General features: G+C 40.9%; 2 protein-coding genes across 3 annotated transcripts in view; one reads left to right on the top strand and one right to left on the bottom strand.

Annotated features, from left to right (window-relative positions):
* The window catches only part of lmbrd1 (LMBR1 domain containing 1), a 40,703-nt gene extending 38,341 nt beyond the window's left edge, over positions 1-2,362 (top strand). Inside the window, exon 16 of the mRNA XM_028423354.1 lies at positions 1,021-2,362. Coding sequence (XP_028279155.1) covers positions 1,021-1,131 — 111 coding nt within the window. The 3' untranslated portion in view covers positions 1,132-2,362. The remainder of the gene's footprint in view (positions 1-1,020) is intronic.
* Positions 2,363-6,974: 4,612 nt separating this feature from the next.
* Positions 6,975-27,882, bottom strand: part of adgrb3 (adhesion G protein-coupled receptor B3) — a 96,147-nt gene continuing 75,239 nt past the window's right edge. Inside the window, exons 17-31 of one of the 2 annotated variants that reach the window (XM_028423907.1) lie at positions 24,908-25,034; positions 24,015-24,118; positions 23,815-23,917; positions 17,445-17,595; positions 15,937-16,006; positions 15,493-15,559; positions 14,155-14,240; positions 13,700-13,798; positions 13,192-13,363; positions 12,823-12,918; positions 12,037-12,076; positions 9,969-10,648; positions 9,798-9,833; positions 8,872-8,976; positions 6,975-7,682 (exon numbers count right to left, since the gene is read on the bottom strand). In XM_028423907.1, coding sequence (XP_028279708.1) covers positions 7,494-7,682; positions 8,872-8,976; positions 9,798-9,833; positions 9,969-10,648; positions 12,037-12,076; positions 12,823-12,918; positions 13,192-13,363; positions 13,700-13,798; positions 14,155-14,240; positions 15,493-15,559; positions 15,937-16,006; positions 17,445-17,595; positions 23,815-23,917; positions 24,015-24,118; positions 24,908-25,034 — 2,125 coding nt within the window. In that variant the 3' untranslated portion in view covers positions 6,975-7,493. The remainder of the gene's footprint in view (positions 7,683-8,871; positions 8,977-9,797; positions 9,834-9,968; positions 10,649-12,036; positions 12,077-12,822; positions 12,919-13,191; positions 13,364-13,699; positions 13,799-14,154; positions 14,241-15,492; positions 15,560-15,936; positions 16,007-17,444; positions 17,596-23,814; positions 23,918-24,014; positions 24,119-24,907; positions 25,035-27,882) is intronic. The other variant, XM_028423906.1, reaches the window with a different exon arrangement.

Genomic DNA, 27,882 nt, shown 5'->3' on the forward strand with positions numbered 1-27,882 from the left:
TTAGAAAGCAATGAACAAACTGAGAGTCATCCTTGTTTATTTCGTGTCTCTCCAGCCAAGGTGATCCTAAGTTAATGAGCCATTAATCACAAAATGCCTTGTCATGGCTGTGCTGATGCTCAATACAGATTCCTCAAGGCACTGTGCATTTTTTACTCTGACAAAATCTGTATTATTATGTAGTAGCAGAAAGACTTTTAGACTTAGACTCCAGTTATAAGTGTGCGACAGTGGACACCCTTAGTTTGCATTAAGAAGCCTTGACCTCAGCATTATGCAAATGAGGAGCAGCCAGCAAGATGGTCCACGATACCACAAACCAATTGACTCCTACTTTAGACAAATAATGGACATACTATTGTTATAGTTACCAACTGTAATCATAACAGAAGATCACATTTTGCTGTGGATGTTAAGGCCAGGGAGGGGGGTGTTTGGTCATCAACGTGACTACACACAAAATCAGCCAACCTCTTCTTCATCAATAACATTTAGGAATTTCAACAATGGAGACTGCAAGATGTGACCTCCTGAGAAGTTGCATTTGAAAGACAAATGCATTGGTAGCAATGTAGCATGCTAAGTATGACACCAGTGCACAAATGAGCCATGCTACACAGAGGTTCACTCTTTTCATGTTTATGATGTATAGCATTTATCTTTGGATTGAGAAACAAATGTAAAGTTAGAAAGTTGGTCTTTGTAGACTCTCAAGCTCAGAGCCTTTAGTTATTCCATATCTTTTGAACACTAAAACATTTACAGCAGCAGCATCTATTAAACATTTCATTTAGTCCAAAAGCATTTGAAGAGGATTTTTTTTAAGGAACACATGGGAGAGATGAAATACATCATTTAATGTTTGCTCAGAAATGGCTACTGGAAAATTATTTTCCAAGACTCCTATCTTCTCAGCAAAAATATTTAATAGCCTCCTTCCTGGCTGCTCATGCTGCGTTCAATCGATCAATGATCCTTATGAAATACTTCCCAATGTGAGCTTTGCTTGTTATTTTTCAGGCCTTCCTCATCGGTCTGGCGGTATCCTGCTGCAAAGGGAAGAAGTCTGTGATTGAAGGAGAGGTAGAGGCCGATGACTCAGACATAAGCGATGATGAATATGTGCACTGAAAAAAAAAAATCACCTCTAGATATTGGTACCATAACTTAAAGCGACTAGAAAGTACGATTTCATTAACAAATAAATGTCTCTCGATGATTTTGTCGTAACTTAATTTATTGCTGCGATGTCTCATGGATTTTGAGTTGACAGCTCCCTCCCCTTTAATGAGACTGCTTAGACTGATTGTTGTCTTTCTCGGTCAATATTATTGATGACTTTGGGATTCTGGGAGTGTCTTCCAACTCAGTCCTGTCTTGAGAATTCACTTCAGTTCAACAGTTTGACACAAATTGGTCATTTTTCAGGAGACACAGTTATTGCAGCAGCAGCAACAGTCACATGCTGTTCCAAAACTTTAGAGACATAAACTGACTTTTTCCACATTCTCTAAGCACTTTCTAGACCCTTTAAATGGTTCATTTATTACAGCTCGGGTTGGTGTCAGTATACATTTTAAGATAAAATACCAATTGAGCCTGCGCACAGTTTCTGAAAAGCTAATTGGTATGAAACTAATGATTCCTAAGTGTTGTCAGCAGAACCGTTTCCAAAGTTTATTTTGCTTATTTTGTCTTAGGTTAAGTAGTTCTAGTGGATTTTCAGCATTTAGTTATTTCCATTCCAAGGCTGTTGTGTAACAAAACATTGTTATGCTGGCATACCTGCGCTGTGTGTGAAATGTAAAGGACCACTTGCTCCTGTTGATGGTTTTTTTTAAAACATTTCTTTTAATTGGATCGTTTAAAACAGATTTTTTTTTGCTCTCTGTGTTGAAAAAGTACAAATAATCACATGTTCTCTTTTCATTTAACAGGTACAGTAAATACTCGCTGGTACTCTTCACTTTATTAGCAGCTTGCTTGTGATATAGAGCTATTAATGGCTTGTTGTAGCCACGTCTCATTTCTTTTTCAGTGTACTTTGCTGTTTGTGTCAAAAAAATCAATGCAAACTACTGATTGGATCTAAAACCAAATATTTGTGCCTCATGAATGTTTAGCACAATGATGGGCACATGCAACTTCAGTATATGCTACCCTAAATTAGCCTGACTCTTATGAGATGTGTTGTTTGCTTTCAGATGTTTTGTCAGGTTAAATTCATGAGAGTTGATGTTGACGGAGGCTGCATCAAGTGCTGCTCTCAACTGTGATTGGTCAAAAAGATTTCTGTTACAGAACATGTGTTAATATTGAATGATGCCTGTATTTAAAGAAATAAAAACATTTTAAACACCCACAGCCGTGCAAATATACTGTAGTTACTTTGCTTTTGCTGTCACCTAAAAATGCAATTTTTCAGTTTCAGTGACTTCACTACATTTATTTACTTCTAATCCATTCTGTGGGACATAAAGGAAAGGGGTGATGATGTGGGCTCCTTCAGATATCTAATATTTTGACATTGTTCTCCACTTAATGGTGGAGAACATCAAGCTTTTCTCATAGTGAGACTAAATTTAGAAGGAAATGTTAACACTTAGCTGTCACAAGCAGACAGCAACTGTACTATCAGCTCCTGAATCCTCCACAGCACAGACACACTCGTCCCTTTCATACACTCACTGACAAGGTGACATCATTTTTGATCCATCCACTGGGGACACAGTGACTTTTAGTCAATGCCAACCTATCTGTCAAATTCTGCTTTTTAGTGGCAAAAATGACGATATTTCATTTTAAGGTCAGTATCTGTTAACAATGTGTTGCTGATAATATTGTGCATCCTCTGTTTTTTTACAGGGCTGCTATCTTTAGATTGAGCCCTGAGCTGCCACAGGGTTATTATTCAACTGTTTAGTAAACATAGATTTTTACAAAGAGCCCATGGGTGTTCGGATCAGATGTAATGAACAACAAAAACATAGTAACAAGGGGTCTATGACTATAAAACCACTTCTTATTCCACCACAAGTTATTATTGGTGATTTGTTTATCCATGAGCGTTGAATTCTGTGAGTGAGAACGTTTGCAGCTCGGGTTTTTGCAAAAACAATTGAGACTGACAGGTGAACGCATCCCTTCTCGGATTAGCATATAACCACTGAGCGCCTGCTTTGGATGGATTTGCATGAAATTTTGCCCAATTAGAGTTTAAGACATGCATACCTTGTCATAACTATTGTGTGAGCATGCTTTGAGTTAAGCCATTATGTGACGTGCCACCCCCACGTTCACTAATAAACCAATTAAGCCTTAAGCCAAAAACATGAGCCCCAGGACTCTTAGCATGAGAGGACCGTGTGATCAACACGTCAGATCTGAGGCTTTTAGCTGCTTAGAGTTTAACTCTGCATGTTACATTCAGACACCAGTCCAGTCTCATCTTCTCTTTCTTTCCTGTACTGATTTACATGCTCCTGTTGTTTAATGAATAAATGAAAGGGTTTTTTTTTGCAGGGTGCTGCAGCGTTTGATGTGCCTGAGGGCCCCCCCATAACAAACGCGTTTCATTTTGCCTTATTTTGTCATACACTGATTAGAATAAAACATCAATGTAAATTTCGGGTTGCTCAAGTATTTAATTTTTTTGTGTACATGAAAACGCTGTAATCTTGTGGCGGGTTGTTTCGAGAAGATTTTGCGTCATTGCTTTGTGTCTCAAGGGTTCAGGGTTTGCAATCGATGGTCATATTATATCCCACTGTGTGTAAGTTATAGAGGTTATAGGGAGGTATGAAATAAGGCAAATGTTGTTGCGGGAAGTACTGTTGAGGAATCACAGAGCACTGTAGCTCTATTGTCAGGGGCCTCTGTAAGTGTCATCTATCTCACTGCTGCACAGGAGAAGACACCATAATGCATTATAGAGCGGATGGCAAGTACAGGCCCTGCTGTGGAAAACTTATTTTTTATTTTTTTTTTTCTTCAATTTAACTTCTGTGAAGTATCTTTCCTCCAAAGACACACATGTGCGTGGATATTTTTTCACATTTTATCCCAAGTACCGTCAGTTTAGTCTAGTCAGTCTCTGGGTTTTTACTGTAACATCCAACACCTACCTAGCAAACTAAGTTAAAACACACTTATCAGACTCACCAACAGGACTACAAGAGTACAATGAATGAAGATTGTGGCCTACTAAAATAGGAGTATCAGAAAAAAACACATTTAGTTTTGCACCAGCATTTATACACACAAACACCTTGTGTTTGTACAACAAAAGAGTTGTGTGTCCAAATCACTGTTCTTCCACTGTCTTTATGTCCTCCACAACTTTTGCTATTCTTTTGTGTGGCCCCAGGCCCCCCCCCCCTCCTCCGGACATTAACTCCTCTGACAGGCCCCTGATAGACGAGGAGTTTGTCTTACCCCTCAGTCACGCCTCCAGGGAGGAAACTGAGGCAGGATCAATGTAATTATGTTGATTCAGTGTTTGCACCCCTGCAGCGGGTTAACCTCTCTGCTCTCATGGGCCTGGAGGGATCTGCCATTCACTGCCGAGGAAGACTTTGTCCAGCAGGCTTATCAACACCTCCGTGTAGCAAACAACTAAATAACACCGCTCTCGCAATCTCTCTCTGAACACACACACATTTGTGTGAGCCATAACTTATTTTGCAGCATTTTCATTCAATGATAATCCAAGCCTTAAATATTAAACTATGAAAGGTCATAATCATCATCATATCACTTTCATTCCACAGATTAAGGATGCTTTTAAGAGAGTTTTATTAATGATGTTTAGTTTTTAGCTTTGCTTTTTAATGTGTTTAAATGTTTGATGACAGGAAGTCGTCCAGACAGTTTTCTCAGAGGGGACAGAGGCAAATATGATGCCTGTGTGTTACAGAAAAATCAAGTGAGAATTTGGATGGTATTCGTAAACAGAACAATTGCTAATGTGGAAAAACTTCAACTGTACTACGCCAGTACTTTTTATTTGTTTGTTTTTAGAATGTCATTGTCAGCATCCCACCAGCCTGTCAGATAAGGTGTGGAGTATATGCTCTCTGTGCCATTAAGGGGTGCGACAAAAGCCAGGCTGTGCTAGGCTAAACAAAAGCTAACCTGGGAGCACTGATGCTGGTTCTTTGATAGAGACAGCCTTCCAGCATTTCTTAGCCATCTTGCATGTTATCATGTTATGTTGCCCCTCATGTGGGCAGTATGAGCTTCAGCCATCTTGTGTTTACTGTTTCATTTCTCTCTCCTCGCCTGCTGCTCTCCGTGCAGCACTAGTTTACTTCCTCTGAGGCCAGACCGGATGTTATGCTGACTCATTATCTCTGCTTGTGGTACAAATTCGTCCTCATCCCAGTGCTAAAATGGCCCATCTTTGTATTTTGTTCACCCAAATTTCTGATGTGAGATTACCCTGAAGAGCTGATGAATAAAAGTAATACTAGTAAACACCATCAGGTTAAAGTACAGAGTTATCTCTTGAGACTCTGAAACATCCATCTTCAGTTTTCTCCAAATGCTCGATGAAACAAAAGTGCACAGTGTGATGCATATATTCTGTAAATACTTACAATTCAAAGGCAATTTTGAACTAACATCAATGCATCCAAATATTTTACATGAGTTGACCTTGTAAGCATCGTCCTCATAGTTTACTTCACAAAAGAGAATTCACACATCACAATGTCTTCACATAGCTTGACACAGACAATCATTATTTTTGTAAAATATTTTTCTTTTAGAATAGTTTTCTATTAAAAAACATTATGTTCATTACAATGTGCCCTTCTACTTGTTGGCATGTATATCTGAATGATAAAAGCCAGCATTCAGAATGGGACACACAGTATAATCATGTTTGAGGGTGATGTGTTTAAAGGCACTCTATTGAACTATGGGTCATTCATGAAATCAATTCTCATGGAGCCCGTAACAGGAGGCAATTCTGTATGTAATTAACCTGATTATGTCTGATTGTCTAAATGGAAACACACAGTACATTCAGATGTTAACGTCTAGACTGACTTCTGCATTAATCATCTTCATTTATGTTGCATCACAGCTGAGTCCTGTCGTGTGTGTGTGTGTGTGTGTGTGTGTGTGTGTCCCTTGTTTTTCCTCTTCTTCTTCTTCCAGCTCTTCCTCTTCCGTGGACGTCTTGGTGTTTTTCCTTGTCAGAGTGCAATAAGAGTGCAGAGACAGAACAAACAAGATTTTCTCTCTAAGCCCCTCACAGCCTCTTCCCATTAGCGCTGTCTGTCTGGACCTGCCTGTCTGAGAAGACTGATCTTATCAGATGAAAGTTCTGGAGCCACAGAGACCTATTAGGAGTTTAAATGTGTCCCATCCAAATTCAGAAATTGGATATGAAGGTGGATTTATGGGGGTAAAGGCAGGAAACTTCACAGAGAGAAGTTTTAAATCACCCACAAACCTGAGCTAATAGACAGACAAATGATCCAGCCTGAACTGCAGTTTCTCCACATTTCACATCCAATCACATGTCAGCAAATTGATTTTCATTCATTCCAATATGATGCATTTCGCAAGCAGCAGAACGACATAAACTTGACACAACCTCTGAAGCAGTACGAACATATTTCCTCTTTTATTTACATTCCTTTTCAAATGTTAACATTTTTCGCTATAACTTTTGATCAGGTTGGCATTTTTTTTTCCTCATTAAAATAAATTGGCACAAGTAAAACATATGTAGACAAAAGTTTATTTACACCATACAACATTTTTGTTTTTAAATATTTTATACAGAGCTGCAGATGAGAGAGCTTGCTGGGATCCTTCAAGCAGATTCTGCAGTATTAAAGTTGTGAAATATATTATTTATATAAAAGTGAGTATTATCTTTATTGCATTTAAAGCAATGAAGAATGTAGCTTGACAAACATTCATTTTAATATGACAGAAAAAATCCTCTTTGCCTCCCATGTTTTTTTATATTATAAAGTAAAAAGTGTAGTAATGGCCAAACAGACTGTTATAAACTTTTTAAAAACCTGCATAAATATATACATTGTGCTCCAGGGTCCAGTTTTTATCAAATCAAAACTGGACCCGATGAAGCTGGGACCACATGGCATGTCGTTTGCTTTGTGAGGTTTCATCTAGAGAGATTACTTCTTTCTTTTTTTCTTTTTCTTTTTTTAAGCCAATTCCTCAACAGATAATTTGAAACACATGATGGTAAATATTGTACACCAGGCTGCCCCACACTAAGTACACTAGTGAGAATACAAAAAGTAACACTGATGTTTTTAATCCCTTTTTTTGTCTTTTTTTTTCTCCTCTCACCAGTCCTTTATATTGTATTGGCACATAATGTCCCTGCCACACTTGTATTATCCAGATATGTATGCCAAGGCTGTTAGAAAAGTCTGTTGCTTTATTCAGTGCAAAATACATCCCTTTTCTCCTCCTCCTTTTCTCTCATTTGCATTTCTCTTCTCCATTCAGACTTCTGTTTGGAAGTCTCCCTCCTGGACATCTAAGGGTAAATTGACACACTTTTCCCACTCTGCAGGCGTCATCTCCAGTGAGTCCTTGGTGTCAGATTCTAGTACATTCATAGTGGCGTAGTTCTGGTACTCACAGGCTGGATTGTAGCTCTCCCATGGGTTCTTGTTTGGCATTGCCTTGTCCTGTGAACATGGCCAGTGGGGTGTGATATTAGCGGCATGACATCCTCTGCAGCTAAACTGTCATTTTTAACAAATTTTCCAGTGAAGTCAGTTCATTCAAGTAGGGCATTACATGAACTCCTACCCACTGCTAATTGATAACAATGGATTAATGCTGTGGAAAGCATCAAATAACAAAAGATAATGGTAGTGTATTAAATGTGAGCATGCTGTGTTTTTTTCCCCAAGCTCTGAAACTGGTGCACTGTATGGGCTGCATGTGCAAGCCATTCATCTGAATGGGCTCTCATTGACAGTCCCAAAGATGCTACTGCAGAAGCTTCTCCCAGTCAGGGAATATAAAATGGATACTAATGTCTGCAGCCAGCTCTGCAGTAGATTCATTTAGTTGAAAAAAAAACAAAACAGAGGCCGAGAGAACATTCTCTAGTTATCCTTATATATACAAAAGAACTTGCACTGGTAACTAAGCAACAACCATCAAATTACATTGTACTGTAGGGGTGATTGAGATGTAAGACTGCAGCACGGCTCACACCATCTAACAGCCGAGCTGTGTTTGTTGCATCTAGTACATAAAAAATAATGCAGCTTATCTTATCTATAAATCAATAAATCTAGAAACCCCCTTTGTCCACAGCTCCAGGCAGGTGTGGAGACAAACAGGGGAGACTTATGATTTGCAGTAAGGTCAGGGAGAATTAGCCTGACTTATAGAATGAGTGTGACCAAAAAAAAAAAAACCACAAGTCCCACCCCCCCACCCTGCACACACAAGTTACCGCTGAGATCGGGTCATATTTGTATAGATGCTGAGAGGTTAAATAATCTGCCATGCATTAATGGAAAAAAATGATGGGGTTGCTCAGTAGATAAATGTGCATGTAAATAAAAGTGCATTCATGGCCTTGCATTGGAATGGATGCACTCTACTGCAACTGCAAGATTACTAAGATTTCCCCGAGTCTGGCTTTAGGGGGGGGACACTTACACTCGCCCCTCGCCAGCTGCTGGCAGGCCCACGCAGTTATTGGAAGGCTCACTTCTGCATGTATACTTTAACTACAGAACCACTCATTTGCACAATCACACATTATGTGTCCTGCACCGGCTATCTGAAATGAGGGTATTTGGATGTTGCTAGGTTTTGACTGGCTGACAGCCACCCCCCTGGTTTCCTGTTACTCACCATGCTGCCCATATTTGGTATGTCTCGAAATCGGTCCAGGGTTTGAAATTTCTGATTCAGTTCCTGGAACAGCTCCATGTGTCTTTTCCTGGTGTGCATGACTTTCTGCAATGGCAAGGGTTTTCTCTTTGGTATTGACAGCCAATAATGGAAATGCATCTTCCTCTCCACCCCCTCCAACTCTGATCAATTTGTTAGTGTCATGGTAGTTTACTTATAGGCCAGGTCTGAAACAAATCTACTTGTCTCTGCATATATACAAGTGACTGCCAAGATAAAGGAAGCACAGAGATAATTAAAGTTGGGACAGTTAAACATAATCTTCAGGGTGTACATTGCCTCATTTGGAGTTTTATTGCTGTAAGAGAAACCCTTATAATCAAACCTTGGCTCAAAGCTTACATTTTACTGGTTGGTGTCCATAAGCTTAAAGAAAAACCAAAATTGTTGCCTTATAAGGCATTAAATTTCCTTTATTTTGACAGGCTTTGCAATATATATGCAGTAAAGTCTGATTTAACAATGCAAAGGAAATGCTAAAACCTGCCAAAGGGGGTTTGAATATGTGTTTCCAATAGAATCATTGTCGAGACCAGTGGTAAAATCAGATGTGAAATGTGCAAATGACTTTAAAAGCATACATTTTGAAAATCAACATATAGCTAATGGATGTAGGAGATGGAGGAGGACAAAATGTAGATGAGAACTGTTGCCCTGTTTGTCAGTTGACAGCCTTGCTTTTACCTTAACTACACAGCATGTCAATAAATCGTGTCGAGTCAAGGCTGTGTAACTCCAATAAGCTTAAGAGGCACAACAAGTACTAGTAAATCAAATGACAAACACAACTGCAAAAAAAATGGCCTATCTCTGCATTTAGAAAAAGCTAGATGCATGTGCTAATGGAAGGAAACGTGTTTACATACCTCAAAGTCCAGATCAGAATATCGTGATTTTCTTCTCTGTGAAAATAAAACATGAAGGTATTCACTAAGTAAATCATTGTTAGTAAATCTGTATGACATAGTTACAGGTCTGCGATTAAGTGTTTGTTTTAGCTCTGTGTCCTCTATGTGTCGTCCACATGGACTAAGTACCTCCAGAGAGCTCATAGATATTGTAGACCCTGTCTCACTCCTAGAAAGCCCTGCAGATTCCTCCATCTCGGCGAGGAAGTTCTTAACAGCCGTGCGAGGTTCAAAGGGCAGGTTCTGCATCTGCTCTGGAGCACTAGGATACTGCTGCTCCAGGTTCACATTCATGTGGTCCATGCCTGACGGGCTGATGTTGAAGTCAGGACTCATCTTGTAATGCTTTAGCCTCTCGTGTGGCAGTGTATCCATAGTGATGTTCATCTTGGTGTCGTCTTTCAGGAGGGTGGGCATGTTGCCCGACCCCGACACCGCTGCTGCAGAGGCACGGGGCATGACTATGTAGTCTGTCTCCATCATCTGGCCCTGCAATGCATGGCCCTCCATGTCATGGCCAACCATGTCCTGGTCGCTCTGGCGCATGGCGTCATCGGTGCACAGGTAAACGGTGCGGCGCATGTCGACGTTGCTGTCGACCATGCACTGCTCTTTCAGGTCGCCCACTCCCATCGGCATGTGCAGAGCAGAAGGCTGCTGGATAATCACTTTAGAGATGATGTTGCCAGGCAACGTGGAGTAGTTGAGGCCCTCGGGGGCCTTCTCATCCTCCTCATCGTTAAGGGAAATGCGGGAGAGGGTGCCTGTTATGGTGGCGGCGCGACAAGAGCCCATGTCTTTGTGGAGAGCTGCAGGGCAGGGTGATACAAGGATTAGTTTCTCAGTAATGAAAGTAATGTCACAGTTTGTCTGAGATTATCCAGCATACGGCCAAAAGAACAAGAGAATTCAAATCAATATGAAGGAATTCTCAGAGGAGACGGTGTGGAGAGAAAACTGTAATGTAAGGATAAAATAACTGTGAATATGCACCGAGTGTGACGAGACACAACAGCAGACAAGGCGGTCTCTGGAGGACGCTACTGTAAATAAGGTAGTATTTTTTCACATCCCTCCTGCCATGGAGTATGTTGCATCCTAGTGCTACCTCAGTGATTGGTGGTGACCTTGTAATACACCAAATATTCTAACAAGGAAGAACATTCATCTATTCAGAAACCTATCCTCCCCAATGAGCATTTTAATCTTTGCCTCGTGAGTCCCTGGGAATCATGCGGCCTATTCACAAAAGGCCTGCAAGGACATTACAAGAACAACAGACAAAGTGGAAAACTGTTCCAGGCTAATTTAATGCCCAGTGTGGACATGGGGAAAACAGTCCTTTCATCAACGTTTACACTTGTATTCTGTGGGGTGACACTGCAGAATATTACCTCTGCTGCTGACAACCCCTGCTTGTAAACAACGCTGTAAGTCTGTAAAGCCCACAGAGTCATCTGTAAAGTGCATTTCTCTTTCGCTGCAGCTCTACGTGGGTCTGAATCCGGTCATGATTTATAAATGACACCTGTCTGCTCTGCCTTTTTGTATCGGCGATGTCCACTTTAGCTTTACAAGTGTGCGCACCATGAAGTAACGCGGGTCAGAAGAGCCAGACAGACCCTTTTCGTCTCTTAACAAGCTGTGCTGCTTCTGAGAGCTCTGAATAATGGTAGCTCGGTTATTCCCTGCAGATCCATTTAGGATGTGCTCTTCATTGGTTTGGAAGGGATTTGGAAAAAGATTAAACTTGGGGCTTGTGCAGCTTGCCACCACTAGTTAGATGCGTGATCTCTAAGGAGCCTTTATTTAGAGATATGTTTTTATTGAATACTGCACATGTCTACCAGCAATTACTATGGCTCAAAAGAACAAAAAGGACAAACCAAAATTGGACACATCTCTGTGCCTGTTCTATGTCAGCATCCACATGTTAATTAAAAAAAATGCTACTACAAAGCCCATAGCCAAAAGATTTAAAAAGCTACCGTTAAAATCAGGTGAAAATCCAACAGCTCTCTTTGTGCTGTTTTGTTCTCAGATTAAAGTCAGTGTTTTGGTAACTGTGAAAAAACTCCTGTGGGGATTGTTACTGCTTATATAACACAAGCTATTTTTTACTATCTAACCTTATTTGGGGTTTTTAACATGCAAGGCAAGAAGAAGCTTGTTAATAAGAGACCATCTGTTCTTTTACCTGATCGGCAGGCGATGTCCACATCCTTCTCAAAGTCCGTCTGTAAGATGTAGAGGATGGACAAAGGGTTATTGCTGCTTAAAATATCTTCCATTTTATAGCATATGCATAAAAAAAAGAACTCATCTTCAATAACTAGTTTCAAAATGAGGATCAATATATTTTATCATTTTCAAGTGTTGTATGATGAAAAATGATGTGTGGGGGAAACCGCTGCTGCAGCAGCTTGCTGCTAATGACTGTATTGAACCAGGGGGCCCTGACACCATTCCACTATCGTGAAAACTATTTCACTCTAAGGGGTATTAGAATACTAATGGCAGATCATCGCTATGATGTGCCAGTGGCGTCGTCGTGCTAGATGAAGAGACTGGTGTCCCATTTCAAAGGTCAGGAAGGAGGCGCTCCTCCATTATCCAGTGAGAGGAAATGAGAGAGATACATGGCAAACGTGGACCGTAAGTTCAATCAAACAGAAATAAAGGATTGGGCTTAGGGCCTAAGAATACCAAAAGGGATCTAAGGCCGTTCGTCAGAGGGCCAAGTGCCTATCCTGCATTCTGCAATTGCAGCTTCACAAATGGAAAATTATAATCCTATGGGAAACAATGCCTAATGGTTTAGAGGCAACATAAAAATAAATAATATGAAGAATACAAGTTAAATTAAGGTTAGTGGAGAACAAGTGGGTGTGCATGTGTATTATAAATAACCAGAGAACATTGGGTCTGCTTAAATTATAGAGTATCTAGTGGCTGCAGATAACAGGGGGGTAACTGTGCCTACCATTATCTGAGCATGGCCATTAGGGAAAGTTCCTGTTGCATCACCACTGATTGGATCTTGGCAGTTTCTGAGGCGACATCTGAAGGCATCTTGGACCTAAACACAAGAGGAATTGTTCATTTAATCTTAAATAATACAGATGCTTATAAATACAGCATATCTGTGGTAAAGTTGCGTTGTCGTAGCTGAAAGTACAGTAGAGTAATCTACATAACTGCTAAAACTGACTCCTTCTACCTGTGGCCACAAACGTGTGTCATCCCTTAACCTACTAAAACTTAATTTGAACAATCAATCATTTACTTTTAATGGAAACACAGGCCTACAGTTAGAAATGAACACAGATCATAGACAAGCATGATCCTCTACCTCTCTCCGTAGGATACAGTGCACCATCACAATGACAAAACCCTGCAATGAGTCAAAGACTGCAAAGAGGATCTGAAAGAGGATGGAGCGCTTGTCTGTCATGGCAAGTACTGCAGACATCCAAGTCAAAGCCAGCAGAGGTAGGACGACACAGGAGCTCCACAGGGATGCCCTGAGAGAGAAGAGAGGGTGGGGGATTGTGTAGCAGAATTACGGTAAAGGCAAAACAATCTGGTGTAGATCGGGTCTGCAGTGCTCCATCCACAGCAGGGCATCACTCTGCAAACTAATAGTAATGTAAGCCACGTATGCTAAAATAAGTATCATGTGTCATGTTTACACTGCAGCCTATAGTGTAGGTGTGGTGTACTGTGGAAGCAACTGGAGCGTGAATTTACTTTGCAGTGGACTGCGACTTGGGTCATAATTGTAGAGGTGGACACGTTGCACATACAGAGACTCCCTGTAGCATCATCTTATTGATTTACAAACACTGACAGGCACTTACATTGCATTGCTAGCTGTAGTTGCTGATAAAGCAGTTGTTGATACAACACCACATTTGGCACACTTGAGAGTTAATCCTGTATGCGGCTCACTCATCTGTCTGTGGGACATAGAGACACATCATGACAAACAATGCTAACAGCCACACACTATCCCGACTTTTTTTTTTTTTTGCATGCTTCCCGTCATATTAGCAACAGCAGAGGCAGCCAATGTGTGGGAGGTTTAATGATTTTCATCTTGGACTGATTCTGCCAAAGAAATAGGAAGCCATGTCGCTCCCGAGAGAGATCTGACCTCTTTATGTTTATGCCTCTAATTTCCTTTTCAACAGCAGGAAAAAGGAGGTCTGAATCTCCATATGTATAAGGAAAAAAAATCAAAGCACATGTATATTTTTGCATGATGTTGAGAATAAGAAGAAAAATAGGTACTAACAAGGATGTGCTGTCATACCCTGCTCGATGCTTCAGCTTCTTGTCCAGTATGCCATCTCTGGACACAAGTTTATTAAACACCAGGATACCGATCACCATGTTGACCTGTCAATAAAACAGGGAGCAGACATATTAACTTCCAATAAATCATCTGTGAGGAGATGATTTTTTTAACAAGTGCTGAATGCAGCATATAATCCCCCCCTCGTGACATTCTCCATAGATAGCCAGTGATTGATGTCATTATTCTACAGCAGTTTTTTTCTCGCTTCTGTCTGTGCTGAGCTTTGACCTCTAGCTTCTACTGTTTGCTTTTCTCTGTGACATTTCAGCCAATGCATGAGGCATGCTCTGCACACTCATCGTAGCCCAACAGCCTTAAGAAAAGATCTGCCTGACAAGAAGCACTCGTCTTCTCAAAGGCACCTTCTCCTATTATTAGCAGAGAACTGAGCGAGCTCCACAGTAGCAGGGTAAAATATTCTTTAAAACATTAGGCTACAGCCTTTTTCAAATCCCCGCAGATGAGATAAAGAGCTCATTAAGTATTTATGCAAATACATCGGGGTAAGTTTTTATTCAACAAGCGTTGTTACTGTGAGACATCTGATTATGATGTTACACTATCAATATAGCACTCTGCTCGTTATAGATGGATGTGTCTGTCATTTTTTTTCCCACAGAGATTATCTTCTTTGAGGTTTTATTGTAAATGAGAACCACAGCACAGCAAGTTTTAGTATCATTTGACGCTCAAACTAAGACGTTTAGTGTCTTAAAAAACTCACTTTATGTCAAATCCCACCACAGAAAAAGTAGTTTGACAATGAAAATATTATTATATATCTGGAGTCCTCTGTCCCTTTGACACAGACTGACTGATTTGCATAATCACATTCTTTGTGTAATTTTTCTCTGTACAACTATGTAAATACAAGATGATTTAAATACCCTAGTATATTAAATTTTGGACAAATCTAATGCATAAATACTTAATAACCTCACAGCTACATGGAAGACCATTATATCAAATGAAAGGGAATTACTTGAGCACATTGCCTGATGGGAAGCTCATTACCCTGACCTTGAAACCAGTGTGTTCTCTCTCAGCATCGTTTTGTAGAGTTTCAACACAGCCCTACTGTACCGTACCATCACTAAAGCTTAGTGAGAGTCTTATTCTTTGCAGTTAAGTAGTAAAACTTTTGCTCTTTCCAAACATCTGTGCATACATCGTACTACGCTTGCATAGTAAACATGTGCACGTGTTCACATTACATTGTGTGGAGTAAATGTATATTTTCTCGTATTAGCAGAAAATAAAAGTAAGAATTGGACACTGATGACTGAGACATACCAGAACAACAGCAGCTGCGGGTCCAACAAAGGCATACAAGAGCCCACCCTCCAAGGAGAGCCAACAGCTGCAGGGAAAACAGGGAAAACAACAGTTAGCTCCTACTAAGGCATTAACATCCAAGTTAATGGTGCACACCAGCATACAATTGTATTTTCCTCAATTGTCAGGGGAGGAGAGCCATATGCTGTAACTCCATCTCCAAAGTTTCACGGGGCAATAAAATGCTAAAGAGATTTTAAGCAGTGTTTATGTGCTCGGAATCCAGCAGGGACACAACTCACATGAAATTGGGGTCTTGCTGTGCCATTTTGAAATTTGATTGGGTTCAAGGGACTTTGCTTCTGCTACACTTTAGAATACGAAAACCTCGGCAGAAGGATTTTTATCACTTTTTGTAAGTGTTACCATGAACAAGAGATAAGAAAAAGAGAGAAAACTTACTATAAGGGCGTCCCATAGCCTTTTGTTTTGGTGAATCCCATAGACACAGCGACAACTAAAGCTGGTAATCCTTTAAAAGAGAAAATACACAATAGTTACACAAACGTAAACCCTCTTTCAGTGCAGGAAAAGTTTGCCACTGTGCATTCTTGTCATTAAACAAAGTACTGCTAAATTGATTCCATTAGAAGACACTATACAGACATCTGAGAGCAGAAGATCTGCTTATGCATTTCAGTATTTTAATCAACATATTATATAGTATTCCATTAAGTGGCAAATGGGGGGGGGGGGGGGGGGGGGGGGGGGGGGGCTTCATGACACACAGCGGTGCAAGGAGTCCAGAAAGCCACATAGTGAGATTTCATCACTGTACTGTAAAGACATCTCACCATCTCACCTCCACACATTTTATAAGAAGGGTTTTTGTTGTATGGCTCCTCATTATAGATTGGTGTAATTGATTCAGTCTTTACTTCTGTGTGCTCGGAATATTAACGTGTTTCCTCTCAGAGCAGCACAGGCAGGTGCTATTGATGTAATCAGTTTCCTGGAGGCACGGTGCAAAGACCCTGTGGCCATCCAGTGCCTCTCTGCAGTGCTGAAGAGGTAAAGAGTGCCGAGTGTACACAAGCATGTCATAAATCACATTGCGGGCAACAGCCTGCTGGAGACGCCGCACTTCAAACAGGCTGAATTAAGAGACAACAGGTACAGTGTGCTGTGTGTCGCTTCGTAGCTCAGTTGCAGAGTGTAATCTGTTACGGATGTGAAATACCATCCATACTGTGTGCTATACAAAGCATGTTTACTGTCAAACATGGCTTTGTCTTTTTTATCGTTATAGTGTCTGGTATGCCTTTTTTTTAAATCTATGTGGTTGTAGATCAGCCTTTGTCCATTTTTTTTCTTTGCAGCAAGCAGTGGCACTGCAATGACTAAGAGAGCCTTGTTTGTTGCTAGGTAACAAGAAGAATGAGTGTGGGCTCTTTCGTAATCAAATTGATTTTTTTTTTAAAGGAGCGATTTCTACTAGTCTGTAAGAAAGAAATGTTTAGACGGGGATTCAGAATGACATTTATCAGATGAAGAGAAATCTTTAAAATTCTGTAACTGATATTTTGCATCTATCTTTCTTCTAGCATGGCTGCTACCTGTATTCTGCTTAAGTGTAGACATGCTGTTTAAATCCTGCTTATCAGACATAAGGTCACTGCAACCTGCTATTGGAGAGTCACACCAGCCTGTCTCCCCCACTACTGCTCAAGGCCGGTCCATTTACTGAGCCTTTAGAGAGCTTGACTGTAGCACAAAAGCATCACAACAAAAACCCTGACAGGAAGAAGATCTGGCTGCCACACAGATAGGATGAGAACAGTGAGAGGAGAAGACATACAGTTAGCTGGAAAGACACCTTGGTCAGAGACAGTCTGAAAAAAAAGGCAGTGGCTTGGTCTGACAGGAGATAATGGAGAAGCTTAGAGAAGTGTGTGGCTTGTCTCTCTTACCCCAGCCCAGACACAGAAAGCGCTTGCGGATGAGCCTGGTCCGGACCTTTCCCGTCACTGCCATGTAGGACTGCCAGGCCTCTGTGAGGACCCAGCAGAACGATGCCAGGAAGAAGAAGTGCAGAAAGGCTGTCGTCATGGTGCAGACACCCTATTGATTTAAGAAGAAAGGGTCAAACGTCATATAATTATTGACCGGATGGAGTTTCACTTTTATTAAAAACAACCATAAGCTTTAAAACGGCAAATCTAAAGATGACAGTGCAGACACGGTGGTGCTGCATAACAAAACAAATGCAGACTTCATCACATTCCTGTAAAGCAAGAAGCTCCCTGCGGGTGCACATCAATTATATTGAAATCTCTTTATTTCCTTGAACTGTTCTTGCAGGACTGAATGCATTTGCTAATCTAGACCATCCACTGAAGTACCATGCTGTGCAGTGTATGAAACAAAGCATTAGTCTGAACTGCAGCAACAGAGGCGGCGATCGTAGTTAAGATCAGAGCCAGGCTAGCTGACACAGAAAACCATGGCGTAGCATTCCTCTGCACAAACCCTCATTAGTATGCCGTGGATCCCACCTGGAGGCATGTGAGCCAAGGTCAAATGTTTTACACAGACAGCAGGGGGAAACACACCACAACACTTCTTAAATGATACAGAAAGCACTGATTCCATTCAGGCTTGACAACATAGCACCATTTTCCAGCTTCATTAGCTTGTCCATCTTAGTTTCACAGAGAGATATCTCCAAATGGGATTGAAGAGGATTAGAAATAAAGGGGTATCCTTAAGAGTGATGTCACTGTACACTGGCCTTGGTGACTGAGAAGAGATTAGACTTTTTTCAGTTCAGATTGTTTGCAGTGTGATGCTGTGGTAATCTGAGTAATGCTGTACAAAGAGGGGAAGATTGAAGTGTATCATCTTGTCCCAGGGCGTCCACACCATACTGCGAGATCTCCCATGCACTCTACATTCCCACTGAGAAAGCCACGCTCAATCCATCCATCTCCTGTTGTGCTCATGGGGTTCATACGAGACAATAATCCTGCACTACTTCATTCCTGGGAAGTGGGAAATTCTGTTTAATGACACCCACGAGGGGGATTAATTACATAAATGTGGATTCATATTGGTATATTCATATGTCGGATGCATTCAGGTGCACTATTTGTGGATGGGATAAAGTCATTTTTAGGCAATAGCCTATTAAAACTGGATTTTGCTAGGTCAGTTCAACATGTGCAAATTTCACTACTGGACCAAAAGCCAATCTCTACTGTAAAAATAATGCGATCTCACAGCAGTAAGTATAATATTACAGTGTTTAGTTTTAGTGATGCGAATGCTTCATTGCTGAATTGATTCTGCCTCTTTTGTGAAATTTACTTAAAACACTTTAGAGCTGCTAACGCTGCAGATGGAAGAATCAAAGCAAGTGAAATAAATCAAAACACATTACTCTCCCATGACACATAGCCACCTGCTCATGCGATAATTACAGGTGCGTACAGATGCTTTTGCAGAATTAAAAAAACGTTCTGTGCTGTAAATCTTTGCTGTCTGTACCCTGCAAAGTGAAATGTCCCTGCCTTGCTGTGTGGATTTATGATTTCAGTGACCTGTTTGTGATGATTATTAGACAAACACACAGCAGATCAATTTAGGAAACTGAAGAAAAGGCTTTTGCTGATCTTTAACTGGAGGAGACAAAAAGAGGAATCTTCTAGCCTTGCTTTTGCTCATGTGCTGTCCAAGGTGCTGAAAATAGAGCCTGCCTTGTTTCCTGGAAACAGGTCATATGCAAGCGTTATGTTTCATGGTTCACTTGGATGCCTGTTCCGTCCAGCCTCATTAGTCCTCCTGAATAAAAAGCTGTACATTTGTATAGAAAGAAAGATACGGCGCGAGGGTATTATCACAGCTCCGATTTGATGTAGGCAGTCATATAAAAACGAGGTTGAAACCTAGAGTTCACATTGCCCTTTAGAAAGGCAAATGCCGGGAGATGTTGAGCGCACTGTGTCAGTATCCATGGAAACAGAGGAACTGAGTAAGGGACCACATTAAAACATTGCAGAGCTGATAGACATGGAGGTAGGGGTAGGTGGTGATGGGGTGCGCTCTAAGCTGGATCAGTGATGGCAGTTTGAGATGAGAACGAGAAATTCAAAGAATTTAGCAGGACCTAACTCACATCTGACTAAAAGGTCTCGGGCAAACCTTGATGCTCTTTGAAATATGAAGAGCTGAAAATCAAATTGCCATGAACTAAAAAAAGAAGAAAAAGAGCAGTGACATTTTAATGTAGTGCAACATGAAGAAGGGAATTTAATTCTTTTCCTTATAATTGAATAATTGCCAGCAACTCTGGCTGCAGGTTTCATCATTATTTACAGGTTCATTCATTGATTAAATTCCACATTAATCACACTGTACTGCATCTAAATTATTATTTAAAACCAGACCATATAACATTACTTTTTTCTTCCCATCCACTGTGAATCAATGTAGGAGGAGGAGGCTGGTTGTTATTTTGACTGAAGCACTCTCCTCCTGCATCAAGCAACAAGTGCCCCCGTGCTTTATACAGTATGTGCTTGGGTGGAGGACATTTTTAAAAAAAACCCTATCAACAGAGTGGTGGTTGTTGAACCATAGGAAGAACACAGAAGTCAGAAAATGTTCACTTCTACATCCTGCTCTGAATGTACCTTGGTGAACTTAAGGCTGCCTCTCCTGCCTACCTTTATTTCAATATTTAACAAGTAAAATCCTTTAGAGAATTATACAGTTATTCTCTCAAACATAACCTGCATATACGTATGAGATGTATGTTAATTATGCCTCCATAATACTTTAGATACAAAGTTTAACCTTCAACTCCAAGGAAAGGATAAATTCAATCCCGGCTTTTCTGCACCTCATTATGTTAAGTGAGGTCAAGCATTGTGTACTAAAAATATACTCTACTCAAATGTGCATATTGCAGACCTTGATCATGGCTGTATTACTGTACATTTGAGTTCTATGCACATGTATGCAAATGGCTTATTCCTCAGACTCATCTCAGCCACCAGAATTGCCATCACCTCATAATTGCTGGATTGTAGAATGCTCAAGTTCTTCCTAATTGTAGAATGCTCCTTTTTTTACCAGCTTTGTTTGTAAGCCACCCGTGCTGATACATAATTAAACAAAAGGTGGTAACTTTTAATGCCCTCACACAACTGCACATTTATGCCACTAAGTGGCTAAGTAAGTCTTTTTATTCCAGTGGACTTGAGGCATTCTGACCCCCCACCCACTTAATGTATTTCTGCTTGCTATAGTGTGAATGTTTCACAGGAACATCCTGTCTATCTCCAAAACTCCCTAATTTTGTCTTGCTTGGCAATACCAACAGCATCCCTCTCTTTTTGTTTGCCTTCTTTCTATGAACCAAGATGAACAGCGACAGAGGACAAAGGAAAAAGCACAGACAGGCAAAGGTGACTCACTGACTTCCTGTTCCCAGAGGACACCTCCACAGCAAAGAGATGATTTCTATTAGATGATGAGCAACTCTGAATCCACAAACAGTGGAGCCAATTATGTGCACTTCTTACAGGAGATGGAGGAAAAACAAGTGAGGCAGTGTCAGGCAGCATGGCAATTAAACCCACACAGGGACTGTGTTTTCTCCTCTCACTGGCCTACCACTCAAACACTGGGTTCTACAGTATGTCTGATCAAACAATGTGAAATATTATTACAACAGGAGAGACACATTCAGAGCCAGAACAAAGGGACAATAGGGATAAATACATTGTCCTAGAAGTTGTATACACCGAACTGTTGAAGATGATGTCAGGTGTAGTTTTGATGGCTCCAATTAAATCTGTAAAATTGAGATTCTTGGGAAACAAATAGGCATGTTTCTGGTTTAGATCAAACATCCTTTCAGTATAAATTAACCCCCCCTCGTTACATTTGACAGAATATAATATAGCACTGCTTTGCGATGGTTCACTTTAGAAGTAGAAACAAGGTCTAGATAGATGCAGACAAGGGTCCATCACTGTTTTGTTAGGGTTAAAAGCACAAAATCTACCCTTTAACATCATTAAATGCAAATCTCTCCAATCTTTAACACACTTCTTGACCACCATAGTGAGTCACACAACAGCAGGGGCTTGCTGCAAGTGATGTTTCCATGCCGAGGAAAGGCTGTGACAGTCAGACGTTTGTCAACACTGGGATCTGTTACTGGACAGGCAGGAAGTTTAATGTTCACTCTGTTGTGCAGCAAGACCCCAGATTTGCGCAATTTCAGTGTTCCGTATTAACAGTAGTGTTGACCCTTTACAAACAAACATTGGTTCACTTTAGCATCTTGTGAGTCAGCGAAGGTAGTTTGTTGAGTCACTCCGAACAGACGGCGGAGTGACAGCTTCAGTACGTTAGTGGATTTTCTGAAAAGCAACTAATCTCTCTGCAGATTTCATAGACAGATATCCTATTAGGAGCATGTCGAGAGAGTGTTCCATGTTAAGTGGTGGCCCTCATAATCAAGACAAGAAATGACTGGATTAAATCTGACAAGGCTTCAAATCAGCTCAGCTTTAAAAATGCCCTAAAGCTTTGTGCATTCATAGTCTTGGCTACTGCTGTGTGCCAGATACTGTATGTAAGGGCCAGCAAGGAAACAGATGAACTTATCATGTGTGGAAGCTTTTTTGTTGCTGTTGTTGTTATTTTATGAGATTAGAATGATCTGCATAAAATGAGCCAATTCTGTTTCTGCTGAATGGTTACAGTTGGTACATTTTGTCCGTATTTAATCCATGGTGCTGCCAAGAGCCAGACGCTGCAGGTCTCATCAGATGATTCTTATTTGCTCATTTAGGTTTTTTTTGTGTGTGATTAAATTTTCAATGAACATTGGAAAATTAGGAAGAAGCGACTTTGATTTATGAGTAGGGTCTGTTCCAATATGCTGCTGGTAGGTCCATCTGCTCCCAGAATATTATAAGTCATACCTCTAAACACAGTGTTAAGTAGTCATGTTCTACCCGCATCAGCAAATGCATTTCTAATGATAGAATACCCCCACAGACATAAATTTAGAAGATCTTTAGCTATGATTTAGATGCACTGTTGAACTCTTTTAAAATCTACAACTGGTGCAGTGTAAGAAAAAAGTCCAACACAGGCTTGTTAATGAGCCGAAAAACTTAAAAGAATGGATTAATGAGAAGAGATAATGAGGGGGAAAAGCAGTGTGTGTCCCTTGCAAAAGGTAAAGATACACTGAGAGAAATGGTTACACAATGCAATGTCTGTAATCGGACAATGTGTCATTCTCTGTAGAGCTGCCAAGTGACAGAGAAGGGCATCTGTGTGGGCAGCTTGTAAATCCCAAATACTTTTTGCCAAACATTTTTTACATTAGCCATTTGTTTACTGGCCAGTTACAAAGCTGGAAATAAAAGGAAGTGATACACGCAGCCAGCCTTTACTTAAACCCTCCTGTTAACATCACGTCATTTTGCACAATGCATAATCCAAAATTGACCCGTGCACCATGTGTCCTGATGTACATCATCTTAATTGCCAAACTATTCTGATGGTGAATGATGGTGCTGCTTCGTGTTTGAACCGCAGCAATAAAAGCAGTAACTGTATTTCATCTCAGACTGAGCGCACTGTCCTTTTCGTTCTCTTTTGCTTTTCTTTATGGCCTTGCACTTTTAATTGCCATTACATATCTCCTCTGTTTCTGTGCCAACAGATTGGGGTTGTCTCAGGTTTACTAGAGGATATTGTAACACCTGAGTAAAGACCAATGGTCCTGAGCCAATGTGGAGTAGCTCGAGATCTTATAGAGGCATTAGGAACACTTTATTTTCCATTTGGATTAAATATGAAAGGCTTCTTAATGCAAGAAAATGAGTAATTCACTTGAAAGTGGTGATAATCTGTTTTATACTCTCACACTCGCATCTGGTATTCAAAAGATGCTGTTTTATAGATCAAGCCTCTCGCAAATGAAGCATGAGACTGACTATTGACTCAAATCTCAGCTTTGTGAAAATAAACTTGAACATTCCTCAAACTGTTTGGGAACAGGTGAGTGTGATGGAGCTTCTACTCTTCATCTTATCTTTAAAATGTATGCACATTCTGCATGATAAACTACAGTATGCAAATGCTAAGGCACATTAATATATCTTAATATAAACAGCTTGGAGGGATGAACACAAAGACCTTTGTAAAGCTGCACAAGGCCACACTGAAGTGTCACTCGGATCTGTCCAATGTGCCATTCAACAATCACTGGATGTGTAAAGAATGCCCAATAAAGCCTTAAGTAACACTTACCACATTGTGGGTCTGCGTTTGTCCGACAAGGATCAATATGTTTGAGCAGATTATAGAGAGGCAGAAGTTGAGCAGGATGATGGATCGTTCAGAGCGAATATATCTAAAGAAAACACACAAAGAGCACACAAATCGGTGTAAATCTAACAATGTTATAAAAGCACACGAACGTCATGTGGATGAAACTTTTGAAGCGTTACCTCCATAGCACAGCATAGATCACAGCCAATGTGATCAAGGCGAGGCAAGACAAACCACAGCCAACTATCAATGTCACAGATGGGACCCCTGAGTACTGCATGGTCTGTGGAGAAGACAGGGGCAAGACGAACCAGTCAGTGGGAGGTTGGATGTGGTTCACGCAGGACAGTAGCTCCCTCTCAACCAATCAAAACAACCCATAGAACAGTCCACAGTGGGTTTCTTTAATGTACCATGAGGTTTGAGGTGCATGTGTGGTCTTGGAAGTTGTTAAGATACGTGCACAAAACTTTCCATCTGGACATTATGATAAAAAAACAATTAAGGGGGTGCATAAAATACTGTGTGTTCGGATTGATTTACATGTGAGCTGACAAGTAACAGGCCAGAGACTACATGTAAAACACCTTTTAAAATATAAATGTAAAAAAAAATGCAACAGTCCACAGTGTAAGTAATCTAATTAGTTTATCTCCTCAATAAATAACAGGGTTCTGTTTCCTTTACAGTTACAGCTCAAAACATGATTTTACATGAACTATGTCTCTAAAGAAATCATCAAAATAATGGTAAACTTTCATCTTTCATCACTTATCAAACGTGCATTTGATTGATGAGGAGACACTGACACACAAGCATTAGCATGCACACACACACCCTCCCTGTGCATGCCTGTACTCAGACTTATCTAAATCTATGCACAAACTCAAAAAAATCCCCCACACCGCTGAAATACTATTTAACAGGATTAACACACCAAAGATTCAATTTCCATTCTCACCAGCGCGCGCGCGCGCGCACACACACACACACACACACACACACACACGCAGCCCTTTCTTACATTAGCTTATAAAATCCACACCGAATACCAAATCAATAGCCTACTTACCATTTCTCTTGGTTGCTGAGCCAAAATGGCGAAGGTAGATACACGATCACATAAGCATTTTGTATGGGATGCATCTGTAAGCACCGTTTTACATCCTTTTGTGGACCAGGCTCCCCAAGAATCGTTCCTGCAAGCAAGCAAGCAAGCAAGGAGGGAAGGAAGGCAGAGGCAATTAGAGGTTTAATTCCAGCGGAGACACGACTTCTCAGCACTCACTGACATCGCCTCGGCTTTTTTGTTTTTTCAAATTGAATTACTTGTATGTATCCAGATCCGTACAGATTGTTACATTATATATATATATATAAAAAAAGGCGAACAGACAAATCGACACGGCTCGTGTGTGGCTACAAGCAGCATTTCAGCTGGAGCAGATAGAGAGGCAGAGACACGGAGGAGGGGGAGGACGCACGGAGCTGTCCAAGCAGACCGGTGCTGATTGATTCGCTATACGCAGATAAATAACAACTACATCAAAACACAGATATTCCCTCATAACACGAGCGATCAAAGCGTTTATATTTACCTGGACGACTGTCTGCGTGATTTCTATTCCTTTAGATATGTTTCCCCCCCCCAAACGTCTGTATTCCTGTTTGTTTTTTTTCCTCTCAGTGCCCCTGGTATCCTGTTCCTTTTCCCTTTTCGGTTGATTTTTCCCCCCTCAGCTGTTTTAATTAGCAGCTTTTGAATGCTTCCTTAGGGGGATTTTCACCCTGGAAACGGTGGACAGCATCAGATTGATACTCTGTTCCTCTCTGCTGGCGTGAGAGGGGGAGGTTGATACAATGGAAAAATAAACGCACGTTGTCGCAGAATGTGCTTATTCCGCTTCAGGTCTAAGGATATGAAGGGAATAAATGGTGTCTTTGAATTATTCCTGAAAATCATTTTACACGAAAGTTGTCGCTCTTCGATGCGAAGCGCTCTACAAATAAAAAACACTGCAGAACTAATACCACCCTGCGGAGGCAGCGCAAATGGTTGCAGCCAGTCCCCACTTCACACCACTAGTAGGTGAAATGAAAGGAGCGTCTCTCTTCCATTTGTCATTCGCCCCCGACTCATTTTCCAGCTTCAGAAAAACCCATCCTCATTGATTAAATATCCCCTGCGCAAACTTTATTGACACTTAAAATAACCGAACATGAACTGCGTTCAGAGCAGCAAACGCAGTATGTTAGGATTCGTGTCACAATCAAACACCTGTTGTGCAGCAAGACACTTGTCTGTCTCTCCACTCCTCTGCATCCTTTCAGGCAAAACAAGCTGCATACCACTGATTTAAGACAATATACTGCACAGTTCCGACTGTTGATTTGTGTGAGTGGAGTGTCTGCTGTGCAAGGCAATCCTGCTTTGTCATTTGATCAATATGGCAGCAATATTTATTATTCTTGGAAGGGACTATGGAGCCAGTTGCAAATTTCCAACCAGGGGCCAACCAATGAGCTGTCTGTGCATAGCAGTAAAACGACAAATAAGCCTTCACCTCACTGACTCACATCTCTGCCTGACAGGGATGTGAAGCAGGCTCATGTTTTTGATCCTCACAAAAAGACACTAAACAACATTCTGTAGTTTCAGACATATTTAAATGCAAACTGTAATTCTAAGTGCAGCTCATAAAGGCTCATAAAGGACACAGCTAGAGCCATGGACTGTTGTATCAGGGGTTCATCAAAACATCAGGATGCAACACTGAGCGCATTCAGATTTTTAGAACAATCTTCCAGATACATGCATTTAAATTTGCATAAACTTTGCATAAAGTTACCGCAGAGGCTAAACAACAAGCACTTGTGCATAAAAGACTCCAGTTTACCTCCACAATAGCACTCTTGTTTGAAGGACCAGGGGAAACAGTAAATAAAGCATTACATCCATCCATTACATCAAAATGTGCAGCAGAGCAGTCTAAAGTCTGTGTTGCAGAGATGTCTACTGAAGTTACCATGGTAACCAGTTAGACCTGCATCAGACAACTGTTTAATATCGCTTTGATGAAAGATGGAATTGTGTAGTACCATCCACCCCAGTAGCATCCACTCCACCCTCCATCTGACACTATAAGAAGAACTAATATAATCATTTTGACCACCACTGCAGAGCATGATTAACTCGAAATCTGAGCAGGTATTGTTTCAGCTCTTCATAGCTGGTAAGCTGCCCACCCTTATAGACCACACTCACAACAGGTGACTGGGATTGGCTTGAGGCCTGGTCCTTGAGCAGATGGTCCTGCAGGTTGTAGTGTCTGTCATAGTAGATGCAAACGTTTTATAAACCATAGAAGTGTAACAGCTGTTTTTTTTCTGGATGGTATTCAATTGTGACAAAAACTGTGCTGACATCTTTCAACAGCAGTGGAGGCTTTTCATATGTTTTGTTGTATCCCTACAGCACTGAGAAATAGGGCATGCTGTAATCACTGGTTGACCAACAAGCATCACACTCCTCACACAGCTTCCCACTTGAGATCACCTTTTGAGTGGGGTGCTGCACAACGAAAACCCGGCTGTCACATCAAAACACAAACCCTGCTCTCACAAACGCACACTTCCCTCTGATGTGACAGACCGATACTCATATTTCATGGCTGCACTTCTTGATAACTTTGGGATGAATCCACCTCTCCTGTGGTGAGGACTAAATCCATGACATGATCTGTTCCTAACGTCTGACTTGCTAGATGTTTGCTTTCCCTTTTGTGCCAGAGGGAGAAGCTGGCGGGAGAACAACACCCTGGCTGGGGATTTATGTGCACCGCGTTTGATGTGTTGTCTGACCTTATCGGGGCTCGGTGGCCCCAGAATATAAAACACCCTCAGGAGAAAGAAGCGTCAGTGTTGAAGTTGAACCACCGGGAGACTGATGATATGACATTCATCACATATCACACTTTGCTGGCCATTTTATCTATCTATGCAGTGATGGTATTGACAACTGTGTATCAAAAGTTAACTTTAAACTTG

This window comes from Parambassis ranga, chromosome 15 (genome assembly GCF_900634625.1).
Source record: "Parambassis ranga chromosome 15, fParRan2.1, whole genome shotgun sequence".
Taxonomy (NCBI): Eukaryota; Metazoa; Chordata; class Actinopteri; family Ambassidae; genus Parambassis; species Parambassis ranga.